This window comes from Nilaparvata lugens, chromosome 1 (assembly GCF_014356525.2).
Source record: "Nilaparvata lugens isolate BPH chromosome 1, ASM1435652v1, whole genome shotgun sequence".
NCBI lineage: Eukaryota > Metazoa > Arthropoda > Insecta > Hemiptera > Delphacidae > Nilaparvata > Nilaparvata lugens.
In genome coordinates this window covers 43,553,053-43,570,499 of record NC_052504.1, presented here as the reverse complement: position 1 = coordinate 43,570,499, position 17,447 = coordinate 43,553,053, and the positions used below count along the sequence as shown (strand labels likewise).

Genomic DNA, 17,447 nt, shown 5'->3' with positions numbered 1-17,447 from the left:
GTAAAGTAGTATTTTCAATTTGAGAGGGATCCCCGATCACACCCACCTTGGACCACAATCTTTTATGAGATACTGAATCGTTCTCATACTTTTTCTCAGTATTGCGCTAGTACTCGTAGAGTACGGACGTATAGTGGAGTAGTAATAGTGTAGTGTAGAAGTAGTGAGTCAGCAGTTTGTTCGCGATTAAAAGTGGAACAAAAATATTGCATCGAGTATTGGTCGTCAACCGCGGTATTTTATGCAAGCAAAGCGACCTGCTTTTCGCGGCAGTAATATAGCTCTGTTCGCGTTTCCGTGTGCGTGAGTGTTTATTACGAGTGCTGTTTGAAATGTATGGTAGTGAAATCGCACTATGTCCGACTTAGTGAAGCCACCAAGTTTTCCTGCATCAGAGCAAGAAGAAAAGGAAGCCACTAACGAGAGCATGGACACCAACAACATGGCAAATACACCAGAAATCCAGTGTTCACCGGATCAATACATAAAAGCAAATAAACTCAAATCGTCAGCCGAGCAGGTACTTTTCATCGCCTGGAAGGAATCTGATGAGAAGAGGAAGGAGCTAGAGAGAAGCAACGCCGAACTCTTGCAAAAAATGCAGGATTTGGAAAAAAGATTTCTCAATATTGAGAAAAAGATCCATAGCCCACAGCCTACTAGCTCAGCAGCCGAGAACTACTCGACAAATGAAGAAGAATTGGCTAAGGAAACTGAATGGATCAGAACTCGTACTAAGCGGGCTACCAAGAAGAGGAAGCTTAGCACCCCATCGCCAGAAATCAAAAATGAGTCTGCAAAAAAGAAGCAACAAAATTTGAATAATAAAATCACTCCTGTAGAAAAACCAATCAGTGAGGAGGAGAAGAGGAAGAAGAAAGAAATGCCACCACCGCCAATCATTGTGGATGGTATAAAAAATCTGAATGTTCTTCTTACGAGTTTGAAAAAAGTGTCACCAGCTGACAAATTTAGTATAAAACTGTTAAGTAAAGAAACATTTAAAGTAAATGCAGTTGATTCAGAAACTTATCGGAATATCACCAGAGAATTGATTAAAGATGGGCTCAACTGGCACTCCTATGAAGATAAACAGTCGAGACCAATAAGAGTGATGATTAAAAAGCTTTATCACTCTTGTAGTACAGAAATGATTCTGGAAGATTTGAAAGTAAGAGTATTGAAAGTTCTAGAAGTTGTAAACAAGCTGAGGTGGAAGACAAGAGAACCATTAGATATATTCATGGTATCATTCAGCGCGGAAGAAGATATAGAAACAGTATTTGAATTGAAAAATATACTTGGCTGTAGAGTGGAAGTTGAAGCATTAAAGAAGGCAAATCTGATACCGCAATGCAAACGTTGCCAAGCATACGGCCACACACAAAGAGCCTAGGTGTGTTAAGTGTGCAGGTAAACACCAAACAAAGGAATGTTTGAAACCCAACGATGCTCTACCAAAATGTATTAATTGCGGTGAAGCACATCCAGCCAGCTATCGAGGTTGCACTGTTGCAATCGAATTGCAAAAAATCAGGAATTCTACTAAAACAAAAACTATTGCAGATTCACGAAAGAAAATCATTCAAAATATCCCACCAAAAATCACGGAAAATACAGAAGCTCACAATCTAAACAATGGTATTGCAGTTAAGAAATTGACTTTCGCCCAGATTGTCTCAAAAGAAAATAGATCGAAATTGGAAGAACCAAAAAGTGAAGTTGAAGAAGGCACCAATAATATTTTGCAGCTAATCTTGGCAAAACTGGATAGACAAGAGCAAATAATCACCTCACTACAATCTAAATTTCAGAAGTTAGAACAGAGTAGACTACTGAAAATCAAATGATTCATTCACTAAAAATAATGGAATGGAACGCGAATGGATTGTTACAACGGCAACAGGAGTTAGAAGCAGTTCTAGACATAGAAAAAATAGATATGTGTCTTATATCTGAAACTCACTTTACAAATCAATCGTTTATCAAATTCAAAGGCTTTAAGATCTATCATGCTTTACATCCCAGCAATGTCGCGAGGGGTGGGAGTGCCATCATTATCAGAGACAATCTACAACATCATGAAGAAGTGAAACATGAAATTGATAGAATTCAATTGATAGGTGTAGCAGTTCAAGCAGTAAATTATCACTTCGTTGTTGCAGCTATTTAGTTTATATAAAGAATGTATTGATTATCACAAAGATAAGATCAAAGAACAAATGACAATGAACCTATGCACTGTGCTTTTTTGTCATTACGGAAAAAATCAATCACCGTTGAATATGTCTAGATCTTCATCACAAGTAATTCTTTTTGTTCGCGACTTTTCGCTCTCTTTTACAAATATTTTACAGTCTTTGATCCAGACAAACATGAGTTTCTTTTTATTTCTCAATTCCTTGGCCTTCCCGAACAAACGCTTGAAGAATGGTGAAAGATGTTCGTTGATATAAACCTGATTGTCGGTCGGCGAATTGCAGATTTCCTTCAGCTTAATTCCCTTCTTCTGTTTTGCCGCCGCGAGCCATGCAGCCTTTTTCCTACGTGATGTGAATTTGACAATAATTGAAGTGTCTCCTTTTTTTGTTGGAACGCGATGCACCACCGAAACGTCCTCTTCTTTGAAATTCAGTTTGAGAGGCTTACTTAGGCGTTCGAGTACGTTTATGAGATTTTCTCCTGTGGTTTCCGGGATTCCAACTATCTCCAAATTGTCGATTCTGCTTCTCTGATGTAATGAAATTATTTCTTGTTGTAATGAGCGTACATGATTTGCAGTTTCCGTGTTTTTCTTCTCCAAATCATCACACTTTAGTTTCAATTTGTTTTGTTCTGAAGCTAGATCATCAAGACGAGTTTTTATTCCATCGGTTATTGTGGTTAACGTATCTAATTTGGACGTTATATCCTTCCTCAATGACTCTACCTCCTGTCTTAACATAGTTATTAATTCAGATAATTGAAAATTTGAAGAGTCACACTGACCTGTGTTTTTGTTTACAGAGCACTTACAGTCATCGCACTTCCACACTGCTTTGTTCTGGGCACTCATTTTTTTGAAGTTTTTTAGTTCAATTCTTGTACACGTGGGGTGGAAGGTTTTACCACATTCACTACATCGAATTTCGTCACAATCACCAGTAAACTTTTTTTCACATTTAAAGCAATGCGACATGATTTCAGTTGACTTTATAGGTTAAAGGAAAGTTATTTACGAGAAAGATGAGCACAGTTGCACCGGTTCGATTAGATAACGACGGCTACCTTTCTCATCGAGCGCTCGACTGATACTGCTAATACTTTCCTTACCTATGGTAATAGGGCAAGAAAAGTAAAAAATACTTTCTGTCACTTCAAAACTTTTGTCCGCCTTCCTGAATCCATCATATGGATCCAACTTCATTTCGAATCCAGCTGGATTTTGAATCCAACTTCATTTTTTCAGATGGGAACGTGGTCATGTGATACATGATTTCAATACAGAATTTCAAAAAATATATATAAAATAATGGTGAAACCCGTACATCGATATCTCAAACCGTTTCAATGTTCTCAACATTTTTATTTATTTATTTATTCATATGCAATTACAATTCAGGTAAAAACAACAGGCATTTGCCCAAAACTGCTTCAAACCTTAATTTGGAATACACAGTCTAAAGGTTATGCTACTTACGTAACTTAAATGATAATTTGTACACAATTTTGGTCCAAAAAATGTATCTACTACAATTTTGAATCTATTAGATTGATCAATTTCCAAATACGAATCCAAACAAAACTCTTCCTTCACAATTGCAAAAAAATATGCTTATAAATTTAAAAGATGCTCTATTTGATGCTTATAATAAAGATGCTTATAAATTAAATCATACAAAAATGAAATAAATTAGTACCTACATTGGATAAGCAAGTGTTATTGAACACTAATAGTAGTTTCTACTCAAAAGTTTAACTCTGAACAAAAAAAAAATTAATCATAGCAAATTTTTCAACGTCATAGCAACTGCTATCACAAGTACGTTATTTACGCGTATGTAGAGCTGCGTACACATATTCGCGCTTCCAACCCGCACCGAGCACGCTCCTCCCTCGTACCGCCCTCGTACCGCCCTAGTACCACCATCGAACCACAGTCGCTCCGCCCACGCACCCATCATGAACGTTACGGAAGATGTTAGATCTTCTCGCGTTCCCCGGTCGAACCACTGTTGCTCCCCGGTCGATTATCAATCGCTCTGCTGGAGTGACGTTCGGTTGCGGAGCAGAGCGAGAGTCTGTACGCACCTTTACAGACAGTCAATAGACAGGCAGTCATACATCAACGGAAGCGAGAACTTATAAATAGAATATGTTGTGTATTATTCAGCTGAATTCATGTGTCAGCGCATAAAGTCTGTCAGTCTGTGTGATAACTCCCAAATAGCATCAGCTTTTTTAAATGAATGGGAAAATTATAGAAATAGCATGCAATTAATTCCAGCTGACTAAATGATGAATCAAAGCAATTTTTTTCTTATGCACTTTCAATGTTATTTTTATATCCTGAAAAAGGACGAAGGAATGCATTAATTTTGTTGTCCTACAAACTTGAACTGTAAATGGTTTGAAGAATACGTGTTCAAAATTTGAAGCTGATTGATCAATTAGATTCTTTCTAAAATAGAACATAAAAACAGACGGACAACGACTTTGGGCTGTAGCAGGACCTTCTATATACTACCGGACCTGAGCCTAGAAAAACATGACCGCCGTATGTGGTGGTCTTATAGAAATTCCTACTAATAAAAAATCATTAATCAGCTGTTAGAGAGCGTCTTAGTTTGTCTAGTTCCCGTTTAAAATATCATTGCAGGCCACCACATACGGCGGCCATTTTTTTTGTAGGCGCAGGTCCGGTATATAGGAAGTCCTGGCTGTAGTAAGTCAAAAGTGAGAACTCGCTAATGCTCGTTCAAATATAATTTGTTATCTTTCAGTGGTTTATTTTTTGTTACTGGTTGATTATTTATGTTAGAAGCTGTTTTTTCGTTCGAGGCCTTTTAATTAGCGTAAATGTTTTTTCGTTGGAAGACATGTCCGTTCACACATGCTGGACGCACTTGTTCCTGTCATTAGTAGCCACCCTAACAGGATAAGGTAGTCAAACGTATCATTCCAAGTAATGAAACAGAATTACAAGTGATTACAGAAATGTTTTTGTAATTTTTCCATAAAATGTTATGAATATGAATAGTTTTTTTCAATTAAATGTTGTGCAAACAGTAAGAATTGCAATGCCAAGAGTAAAGCTGTGGCATCTAGCGGTTAATTGAAGACTTGGTGTAATATTAACCGTAGTCTCAACATTCGCCAGGGCTCAAAACCTTCTATGCATGATAAGATTGGTGATACGAAGTATCTATTTTCACATTCTGCATAATATTGTATTCATAAAAACTGAATTTCCAGTTGAATAATCTTTAAATTTCAGTACCAGCTATTCAATTTCGTTTCCTGCAGCTATATTTCATGTTTCTATATTCAAAGCTACTCTTAGATGGATAATTCGAGTTGTAAAGGTGCGTACAGACTTACGCTCTGCTCCGCAATCGAACGTCACTCGAGCAGATCGATAGATGATCGCAGGTCGAGCAAGAGCGGAACGCGAACAGAGAGTGTAAAGCTGGGTTTTCGTTCGTGCGTAAATGCCGTCGTCGACCACGACAGGGTAAGGATCTCAGATTGGGTAGATTTCAATTTGTCTAAATAACCTAAAAGATTATGTTCAATTATGTTTTAATGGGGGAGGTTGAGTTTATACTGTTTTATGCTTTTAAATGGCAATATTTAGATATTATTAGAAATGTTATTATTCTTGAATAATAAAAACAAATAATGAAAATTTGTTCGATCAGCTGTTTTAGCACACTTGAAACTTGGACAATATGAATGTCAACAATGCTTGTCGTCGTCGACTGCGGAAGTTCACGCACAAACGAAGATGCACCTTATAATGAAAATATGAACCTTAAGGTGCGTACAGATATACGCGCCTCCAACACGTTCCGCAGTCGCTCCACGCACGCTCCGCACTCGCTCCGCAATCGCTCCGATCATGAACGTTACGGGAGATGTTAGCTCTTCTCGCGTTTCACTCTTGCTCCCTGGTCGATCATCAATCGATCTGCTCGAGTGACGTTCGATTGCGGAGCAGAGCGAAAGTCTGTACGCACCTTTATAGGAACAGAGCTCGAGCTTGGCAGGTTTCTAGGGTGAACTAACCAATAGTTGCGCATGCGCGGTTAACGTTTTTGTTTGTAACGTTTATTAATAGCTACGATCTCTGTGATAGCATATAAAATTATCAAAATTAATAATTAAATCAACAAAATTGAATAATATAAAATTATTTTTAATAATAGGTAGATACCAGCATATTAGAATTTAGAAGAAGGAAGCCGAACTCCCAAGCAAGACTTTCACCTTTTAAAACATTGACAGACATAACCTTTATTGTAATAAAACTTCAACATAAATGCAATAAACATAATATATTCATCGTCAATTTATTATATCAACATAATATATTATATTTTTAGGCTACCCAGCAATCCCCTGGTCAGAATATTTTATTTAGTTTTGTCACCCGATCAGCTGGATTGAACGTTTCACAATTTGTGAGGTAGGTTGTAGCGAAGTCAACAATACGACAAGCGCGCGATCAACATAATTATATCGAACCTCTAGCGAACCCTTGCGTAACTTCTTGCGTAACGTTCATCATAGGAGCGTGTGCGGAGCGTGTTCGAGGCGCGTATATCTGTACGTACCTTAAGACCCTTCTCCAATAATTCATCGATCAATCTTGTTTGATTAGGTATCGTTGGCAGAACAGGCTCAGGGAAAAGTTCGCTGACTGTGGCGTTGTTCCGCCTGGTCGAGTTGGCCAGTGGATCGATATCCATCAACAAGGTCAACATCGCTTCCGTCAACCTAGATCTCCTTCGACAGAAAATTTCCATCATACCTCAAGACCCAGTGCTCTTCACGGGGACAGTCAGGTAGCTGCCTACACAGTAGCTGCCTACCTTGTTTAGTTATAACTTTTATATTTATTAGGGCGTTTGCTTGTTTTGATTAATGTTTCAGTATTCATTGATATCGATATTGATTTTTTAATTTTAAATTGAAAGTTTTTTCTTATGAAAAATAATAATTTCATATTCTCTGTTTGACTAGTCTGTGTTTCACTTTCCATCTTTGACATGAAAAATAATAATTTTCAATTATTATTTGCAACTCGAGAGATAGATCAAGAAAGGAATGAATTATTTCTTGAGGCTCAATAACATAGATGATCTTATTCCGTGAGAAACACTTGTCGACTGACCTTGTTGTTTTTCTCGCATTTAGTGTAATCATAAATTAATAAAACAATTTATTAATTTTTCTCATTTAACAACAGAAAAAGCCTTCCGTCTACCTAGCATCATGATTTGGGAGGATTAGGAAGATCTAGTAGCATGTCTTTGAGATGATGAGAAAATGTTCAACAAATTTTCACGTTCTAGGAGTAATCTTGATCCGTATGGAAAAGCAACGGATACTGAACTGTGGCAAGTATTGGAAAAGACTCATTTGAAAGAGCGAATTTCAATGGGATCTGGAGGATTGGACTCGGACGTGGGACAGTCTGGCGACAAACTGTCAGTTGGCGAAAGGCAACTACTGTGTCTTGCTAGAGCTCTACTAAGAAAATCAAAGGTAATTCTACCAAGGGCACCTTGGTATTTCAAATCAATTCTCCCATTAATGCGTTTATCAGTTGTTATTTTCACTGAATATATTTTAGTGGGCAATCTCAAATCAATGTATACTTTGATATTTGGAGGCAGAGAACTGAAAGCAATCATTAGACATCAGTGGGCAATCTCAAATCAATGTATACTTTGATATTTGGAGCAGAGAACTGAAAGCAATCATTCGACATCAGTGGGCAATCTCAAATCAATGTATACTTTAATATTTGGAGGCAGAAAACTGAAAGCAATCATTCGATATCAGTGGGCAATCTCAAATCAATGTATACTTTAATATTTGGAGGCAGAAAACTGAAAGCAATCATTCCACATCAGTGGGCAATCTCAAATCAATGTATACTTTAATATTTGGAGGCAGAGAACTGAAAGCAATCATTCCACATCAGTGGGCAATCTCAAATCAATGTATACTTAAATATTTGGAGGCAGAGAACTGAAAGCAATCATTCCACAGTTAAATGATGAAATCTGTAGAGGGTTCATCACTTATTGTGGTCAACATCAAATAGACCTTCACTCAGCAAGCAGTGTGAAAACTGTTTTATTTGATATTCGTTGGATTAAAATTCAACCAAATTGCTGATAGAATGACTACATTCAATCCTTTTGACAATTCGCATTGATAAATTAATTACAGATGGGTTAATGTGTTTGAATCGAAGACGGGGTTAATAATATCAACTTCCGTCCTTGTCCTCAGTAATTTCTTCAATTGAAAAGTGAAGAATTATTTTATTATTTTCTTTCTCTTTCTCAAATACTGATCTCACTAACTCGAAAAATGTTATTTCAATAGATGTAACCTATTCAATTTTACTACATAAATTACAGTAAATTCCACTACTTAATAATTCAATTAAATAAAAATTGTAACTCAAACCTCATTCTCGTAATCAGAAGCCTAAATAATGTACTGTGTGAATCCCCGATTGCTTCAATAGAGCAAACTAAATTTCCTCTCAAATAAAGTACCGTAACTAAACAAAAGCCAAAAGTAGTAAATCTATAATATAAGAATACATATACAATTTTAGTTGAGGTCAACCGAATTACTCACGCGTGGTTTCACTGTATGAAGTCATAGATATCTGAATTGGTTGTAGCATAAAATAGTTTATTTCTACTCTACACAGGTCGAAGCGGATATTCATTGGCAAGCTGCTTTGTAGGTTTGTAAACATTGCATCTTGCAACAGTCGCTCGTGGCCCGGGCCTGGACGGGGCACGACCGACAGAAATCCGTTTTCGTTTTTCTATTTTTCGCCTGTTTTGATCTTGTCTTATAACTATATTTTATGGTGTATATGTATACTATACTGTGTATGCTATCTACTATTGAAATACTGCTTTGCTCTTTCATGTGCAATTTTCCTTCCTGTCACATTAATTAATTAATTTTCACGATTTATAGAGCCTAATATCAATAAAATAGACTGAATCCTTGATAAATAATCCTGTCAACAATATATTCATTTAGATTGAGCCCATTGATAAACTGTTTAATCTAAGTAATGATCATAATATAAAGTCTTTCTAAGATAAATAGATAAATGAATACGAAATTGTTGTTCGTCCGTAAATATTGCAGCAGAATTATTGTTTTCATTGAAGTAAATTGTTGAACTATATTTCCTCCTAATTCATAGAATAAAACTTTTCTTTTTGGTCTTCCCATTGTTCTTCACCACTGATACGTACATTCAGGTGAAAAATTAAATTCTTTTCGTCTATAATCACTATCTAAATTTTCCTTGATAACAATAGAACTTTTGTAATAACTTTTTGTGTAGTTGAGTTGAATAACTTTTTGTGTAGTTCAAATTTTGTAATAACTTCGTTGACTCGAAACTATTAATTATATATAACAAATAGTAATAGTATCTGCATGCATGTTTAAGGCTAACAGTTGAAATTTAATCCATTGAGCAATATTGTAAAAATTCAATAGTAATAAGCAATAAGAATAAGGAGCACAAATTAATCAGTAGTGTTTCTATAGATGACTGCATAGCTTCTTCCACTCTGAGTATATTGGTGTTCAGTCATTTGTCACTCTTAATTTGCAAAAAATGTCTGTCCTCACATACAAAAATGCGAGAAACAACACATGCATCTACCACGAAAAGCAGTGCTTTAGAAAAAGTTATAGTCTAAGCAATAGTGACCTAGTATGGAGATGTATTATTAAGGGTTGTACAAGCTCAGTAACAACTGATTCGGTGTGTGGGAAGATTAAAGCGTGCACCGGCAAACATTCCAATCATGCAACACCTGCTACTCCATCGAAGCTTATTAATTATAATGAGGAAGTAGAAAATGTGAAAATTCCGAAAATTACAAAAATTACAAAAATATCAAACTTTGAAAATAGAATGTCTCTTGATTCAGTAATAAATAAGCACCGGAAAATTGATTCATGTGATGTGGGATGTCAAACAGACGATTTGGTTCTCAAGGAGAAGGACGAACTGGTCTCTCGTGTGAGTGAGCTTCTTGTTCATAGGGATGCACTCATACAAGAAATCCAAAATCTTAAGTGCAAACCCAGTAACGTTAATGCAGTGGGTTCCAATGAAATCATCACTGAACGCTGGCTGAGTGATTCAGAAATCTGGAACGAGCTGAGGGATCTGCACGAGGCAAAAGATGTCCTTATATTACATCCAATCATTTGCACACAAATTATGCTTGCCAATAACGATAATGATTCCGTTGATAGTATAGAAAATTTGAACCCTTTTGACTATAAATTAATATTGGCCCCAATCTCAAACTCCAAAATAGACACTGTGAATGGTGGAAATACTGAAGGATCTCACTGGAGTCTGATAGCTATAAAGCTGCCTGACAAAGTCTTCTTACATTTTGACTCTGCATCCGGATTGAACAATGATTCAGCAACTGTTTTCTATGAAAGGCTCTCCAAATTGATGAATATAGTGAGCACATCATCTTTCAAACAATCCCAGTGTAGGCAGCAGGAAGATTCTCACTCGTGTGGTTGGGAAGTTGTAAAAAATGCAAAACTCCTGGTGAACCTATCGAGAGAGAATCCAGAGTTTCTAGCTGGGAATAAATGGTTGGACTTGAATATTGATTTTCCAAGTAGGCCTAATATTGAGAGTGAAGCTGATGAAAATGATTTTGTTGAGGAGTCGAACATTCTCAAAATCAAGATCAAAAAGCAGCAGAAGCGGATTCAGAAGTTAATTGAAAATACAAATATGCTAAACCAAGAAATAAAAAAGCTCAGCTCCACATCACAGTTCAATAAAATCAAGCTGAGGGACAGCGCACTCACTGAATCAAACACTTATCCTCATCATAGAAATGTAATAATATTAGCCGACAGTCAAGGTAGAAATCTGAGTTGCCAGCTACAGAATTATCTGCCAAAAAATCATGGATGCTGTGGCTTAATATATTCTGGCGCTTCATTAGCTGAAATTACTAATAAATATATTCACAATTCAGAGCTTTACCCTAACCATAAAACCTGCTTAGTTGTCGTGGGCGGAACCAACATTTTCACAGAAACCTCCACAATATCAGATGTAGAATTATACATACTATCTCTCAGGTATTTCATTTCAAGACATAACGGCATTCAAATAATCCTTTCTGACATACCATACCGCTACGATCTGGCAGAAAGGTCACACCAAAATAATCTCATCCGGAAGGCAAACCTACACATAAGTAAGCTATGTCACTCTAACTCAATAAAGCTGATCAAACTATGGAGCCTGCCACGCCATTACCACACAAAACACGGGTTGCATTTGAACAGAATGGGAAAAGGTTACATTGTGAGGGAAATCCTACATGCTACTCTTCACATTGATGGCCACTTTCATCCTGATGAGACAGATATACAGGTAGAGGACTTGGAACAGGATAGAAGAGATCCATGCACTGACACTGATGGACTCACATGCAAACAAAACTTTAGAACAGAGAGCAACATTCCAAAAAACTTCTCAACTCCTGCAAACAGCCTTACACATCGAAAGTATTAAACAAAAAACAGGCATTGAGCACAAACAAAAACCCAAACGAACCAAAAAATAGAAAATTGAAGATGTTTTTCCTAAACATACAAAGAGGCCTTCAGAAAAAAATAGATCAGCTGGTTATTGAATTGGACAAGATAAGACCTCACTTCCTATTAATAGCAGAAAACGGACTCAACAAGAATAAATTGGAAACTACTAATATACCAGGTTACACTTTACAATCAGAATTCTCAAGGAGGCAACATATGTGGGGTGGCACAGCTATATACTCACGCAACATGATGGACTTCAACCTTGAAATAATAGACACAGAATCATCTTCCATGGAATTGACATGTGAAATAGCTGCACTGAAATTTAAAACAAAATCTCAAGGGCTTATAATAGTATGCATCTACAGACCGACATCTGGGAATACCCTGGAATTTTTAGAATATATGGACAAGTTTTTGACTAGCATCATGACAAAAAACGAGAATATTGCAATAATGGGTGATTTAAATATAAACTCTCTTAGAGATTCTCCAAATTTGAGAAAACTAAAGAAAATCTTGGCACAGCATAGTTTAGATATTGTACAGCTTCCACCAACTCGACAAACTACAGACATAGAAACTAGCATAGATTACTGTATTACAAACATGATCAGGCCTACAGTCAGGATTATAGATAATGTAATATCAGATCACAAAGGATTAGAATGCATTTAGACACAGCCGTGAATCTCCAAACGCCTCATATGACAAAGATAAGTTAACTGAACACTCAAAATATGGAACTAATTAGACTACGTCTGCAAAGAGAGAGTTGGAGTGAACTGACAAATACAAGATCTGTAAATGATAAGTACAATATTTTTATCAAAACAATGCAGTACCATCCTTACACATCCTTGCATCTGCCCGTTTAAAGATAAGAAACTTGGCACCCTGAGAAAAAACCAATTCAAAATAACTGAAACAATTAGAAAGTTGAGACAGAGGCTTCTTGATGCTAATACCATATACATGCTGACTGGAGAGCAGGATCACAAGGATAAATATTCCTATCTGAAGAAATTATTGTGAAGTCAAAAATGAAAAGAAAAGACATATAGCAGAGAGAATAAAGCGGTCAACTAACCAGACAAAGGAGACATGGCGGGTGATAAATGAAGAGAGAAGGAAGAGGAGGAATGACGATGAGGATGAGGGAGTCTGTCTGAGGATAAATTGCAATTTAGAAAAAAATCCCACAACCTAGTGGAAGTCTTCAATAATTATTTCTTAAATATAGAGCAGACAGACCGTCAGACATCAAGCACTGCTAATTGTGAATTGGAACAGAGTGATGAGGAATTGCTGGAGGCATACAAGAGAGTGACAGAGAAGGACATGCTTGAAATTTTCGCAAAAACAAAACACAAATACTCAGCAGGTATAGATGGAATCCCAGGGAAACTGCTGTACCATTGTCGAAAGGAAATTGCCTACCCAATCCTACAAATAATCAACTTTTCAATAAGAGAATCAATAGTGCCCGACAGCATGAAGATATCACTTGTCCATCCTAAACATAAGAAGAACTGTAAAACTGACATTGAGAACTACCGACCGATATCAAATCTGCCAACGCCATCTAAATACTTAGAAAAAGCTATATACCTACAGATATTAAACTTTCCCAAAAGAACTAAAAAGATCCACCAATATCAACATGGATTCAGGGACGATAAATCAACTGATACAGCTATAGCAAATTTCATCCACTTAATTACAGAGAACTGGGAGCAAAAAAACAGGGTCTCGGCGGTTTTCCTGGATCTCCGGAAGGCATTTGACTCCTTGGACTTGACGATTCTGCTGTCAGAAATAGAATATATAGGGATACTAGGACAGGCAAAGAAATGGCTGGAAAACTACTTAACAAATAGGTACCAAATTGTGGAGCTCAAATATAAGAAATGTGGGAGAAAAATGACTGCTAGGTCTCTGCCCCAGTCTATGAAACGGAGTGCCACAGGGATCTGTGCTGGGGCCCTTACTCTTCCTCATTTATATTAATAGCTTGCCTAAAAAACTCCCAAGAGCTTCAGAATGCATACTTTTTGCTGATGACACTACATTAATAATAAATGGAAAAACCCAGGAGGAACTACAGTCACATTATAACACAACAATAGCCTCAACAAAAAAAGCCTTGTTAGAATTAAAATTAAATATAAACAGTTCAAAAAGTACCATAGTAAACTTTCAAACACAGGCAAGGACCATCATGAATGCTGGGAGCCAGTTGAATACTGAGGAGGAGATTTCGGGTTCAGCAAGATTCCTGGGCATAATATTAGATAGAAACTTGACATGGCAGGAGCACATTGAATCACTGTGTAGCAAATTATCCACATCACTCTATGGGATAAGAAAAATAAGGAGTATAGCAGACAAAAGCACTGCAATGATGGCCTATCATTCATTATTCGCTTCACACATCAGTTTTGGCATAATAGCCTGGGGAAGCGCACCGCACACATACATAGAACAAATACTGATATTACAAAAGAAATCAATAAGGATTATGAACTGTCTGCCATATGACGCTCACTGCAGGCCTTATTTCAGGAGGGACAGAATCTTTACAGTAGTATCCCTCTATATCTACAAGACAATTCTATATATAAAAAAGTATGTAACGGTTAGGCCATGTAGACACAATATACATGAACACAATACAAGAGGAAAAAACGATTTCGACCTCCCATACAGTAGACTGCTGAAAACACAGAGACAGCCACATACACAGGGTTTCCGCTTTCATAATTGCCTGCCACACGATATAAAAAGTATAAAAGAGCCTAAACCATTTAAGCAAGCTCTAAAAAAATACTTTTTAGACAATCCACTCTATTCACTGAAGGAATTTCCAGTGAAGAGTGTAATTCAAAAGTAGCGACTTTCATTCGCTTCCTTGACGTGCCCCTCATCCTTGTGATGTAGGTGGTGAAATAAAAATGAAATGAAATGAAAAGTAGGCCGACACAAATGAATTAGTTTTATTGAAATTAGAAAAATAAATAATGTTTGTATTGAAGTGCTGATGACAATCACTCGATATTCTGTTGACTGGATTAGCTTATTGCTATATTGTATGCCTCCTATAGTCAGATTCACAACGAATTTTCAGCATTGATAGTGCATGGAAAGCATTGACTTTATTTATAAGGAATTCTTACAGTTAGAAATGAATCCGACTACAGTTGTGTAAAACTTGTTATTTTCTAAATTTCTCACAATTTTCGTTCCAATTTTCTGCCTCTCTAGATTCTAGTTCTGGATGAGGCTACAGCAGCAGTCGATCCTGACACAGAAGCAGCCATTCAAGGCACAATCAATGGGGAATTCGATGACTGCACAGTTCTGACCATAGCACATCGCTTGGTCACTGTCAAATCGTGCGATCGCATCATCGTGATGGACGATGGAATGGTAGGTTGCATTCAATAAATAGATTTCAATCAATCAATAGTTTATTTCTCCTTTATACAATGCATACATGAATGTATAATTACATAAATACAATTGACAATTAACAAAATAAGCTAAAAGTAAAAATAGTATTATTATTAAATACGAAAAGTCCGTGAAAAGGTTAAAAACCTGAGCGCAGGGGCTGAGTGTTATTACTAAAAACAAAATTAAAACCACAATAATGAATATGATAGTTGTCATTACTTCCACCAAGATAGACTAGATTGGCCACCGCCGAACTGACCACTGGCCAAACGCCGCTGACAAAACTAATAATCATTATAAAAACGAATGTTTTTGAAATGTCAAGTTAATCAAAAGGTTAATATAACCCTATTAAGTCGATCACCAACGCTTCATAATTCAACAACCAAACTTAGTATTTTTATATACTTTTACTCAACATTACTTGTTAAATTTGAGCAAAAATTCAATTTGACTGTGATTCTACTTTTCATTCAATTTATTCGACCAAAGCAAAAGGTCTCATCAATTACAATTTTGCTTCGTCACTCGCAAAAATGAAACTAATCAAATAAAACTAAAATTAAAATGATCCTTATCGATTCAAGTCATGTTAGTATATCAAAGCTTATCTGTTTTTGTTCACTCCGTTTTACATGAGGTTGTAAAGTGTTTGTGGCAATAAGAATATTCGGTTTTTTATGTTTTGATTATGTTACAGGTAGCCGAAATGAACACCCCTTCAGCTCTTCTAGATGATCCGAATTCGAGATTTTCAAAAATGATTGAAGCGGCTAAAGAGGCAGCTAAAAGTGAGAATATTTCTGTAAAGTGAAGTTGATGCACTCGTTTGCGTTTTTTTTTCATTTTATTATTATTGAAACCACCATGTCTCTGTGATATTTTGTTTCTATCTAATGTCTGACTGAGAATGAAATTCAATATATTTGAACATTAGAATAATGTGTGCTTTCAGGTTCATTTTCATATCATTGCAGCTTTTCCAAACTTTATTCATTGTTGATAATTTCACTTAGCAGCTATTTTAAAACTTATAAGGGCTGTCATAATGTAAATATTGTTTTGTTATCACATAATAATTCTAATATCTAGTTTTGAGTGAAATCTTTATCTATTTATGTTAAGACTGTAAAAAAGATACTATTAAAAATTTATATTTATGTTATGGTGCACAATTTTGTTGTTTGATTTTCATTAGTATTATTATTTTTAAAAAATCCCATCCTTTTTATTATTCCAGAAAACGTTCTATATCCAGGAAATGTTCTTACCCAATTTTAAATCGTTCTTTACCATTGTTTATTAGTCTTGGCATTGTTGTGGAGACAGTATTATGCACAAGTACAAGTACAATTTATCATTATTGTAAGAATAAATAAAAATTGCATTATAGAGATATCAGTACTTCTAAAAATGCATCAAGTACCACACTTCATTGCAAAACAACTGCCCAAATTCCTGAATCTTATACCATCGATTTATCAATGTCATGATCTGCTTTTCGATATTTTCTATCAAAATCTGTAATGAATAAATTTTTTAATTTAATTATGACATTTTAAAACTTTTCAACTTGAGATACTTAAAATTCACATAATGCCACAATGTAGGCATAATGCCTGAGAAAATGCTGATCCTATGTCACTTTTATTGGTTGCTTTTTGCAATAACATGCAACATGTTATTGGTTGCTCTTCATGCAACCGGTTGTAGGTCGCTCTTCGGGTCGCCGCCAACCTGTCTCCCCGACAACTATAAGCTCCTTGCAATTTCGATCACAGGCGTCAGTAAATCCCCTGACAAAATATACCATTGCCGTCAACTAGTCTCCCGACATCTAATCCCCTACTAGAACGCGACAACCAAGCTCCTCACACGCTCACGACAATCAAGCTTCCCGACAGTTGATCCCCTGGTGGGGCTGGTTGTTGTGATCATACCCGTCAACTAAGCTCCTCGCACGCTAATGACAACCAAGCTCTCCGACAGCTGATCCCCTATTGAAGATTGAAACCAGCTTGAAGCGGGCGGGGGGGGAAGTAGTACAATCACAGACACTGTTTCACACATTCTATAAATTCGATTATTAGAAGAAAAGCTTGTTGATGTTGTCACTTCTATCACTGCAAACTTAAAGT

The 17,447-nt window shown here is 36.3% G+C and overlaps 1 protein-coding gene across 1 annotated transcript in view; it reads left to right on the top strand.

Annotated features, from left to right (window-relative positions):
• Positions 1 to 16,484, top strand: part of LOC111050990 (multidrug resistance-associated protein 5) — a 73,326-nt gene extending 56,842 nt beyond the window's left edge. The window contains 4 exon segments of the mRNA XM_039428021.1: positions 6,863 to 7,046; positions 7,557 to 7,749; positions 15,118 to 15,282; positions 16,010 to 16,484. Coding sequence (XP_039283955.1) covers positions 6,863 to 7,046; positions 7,557 to 7,749; positions 15,118 to 15,282; positions 16,010 to 16,123 — 656 coding nt within the window. The 3' untranslated portion in view covers positions 16,124 to 16,484.
• Positions 16,485 to 17,447: the final 963 nt, after the last annotated feature.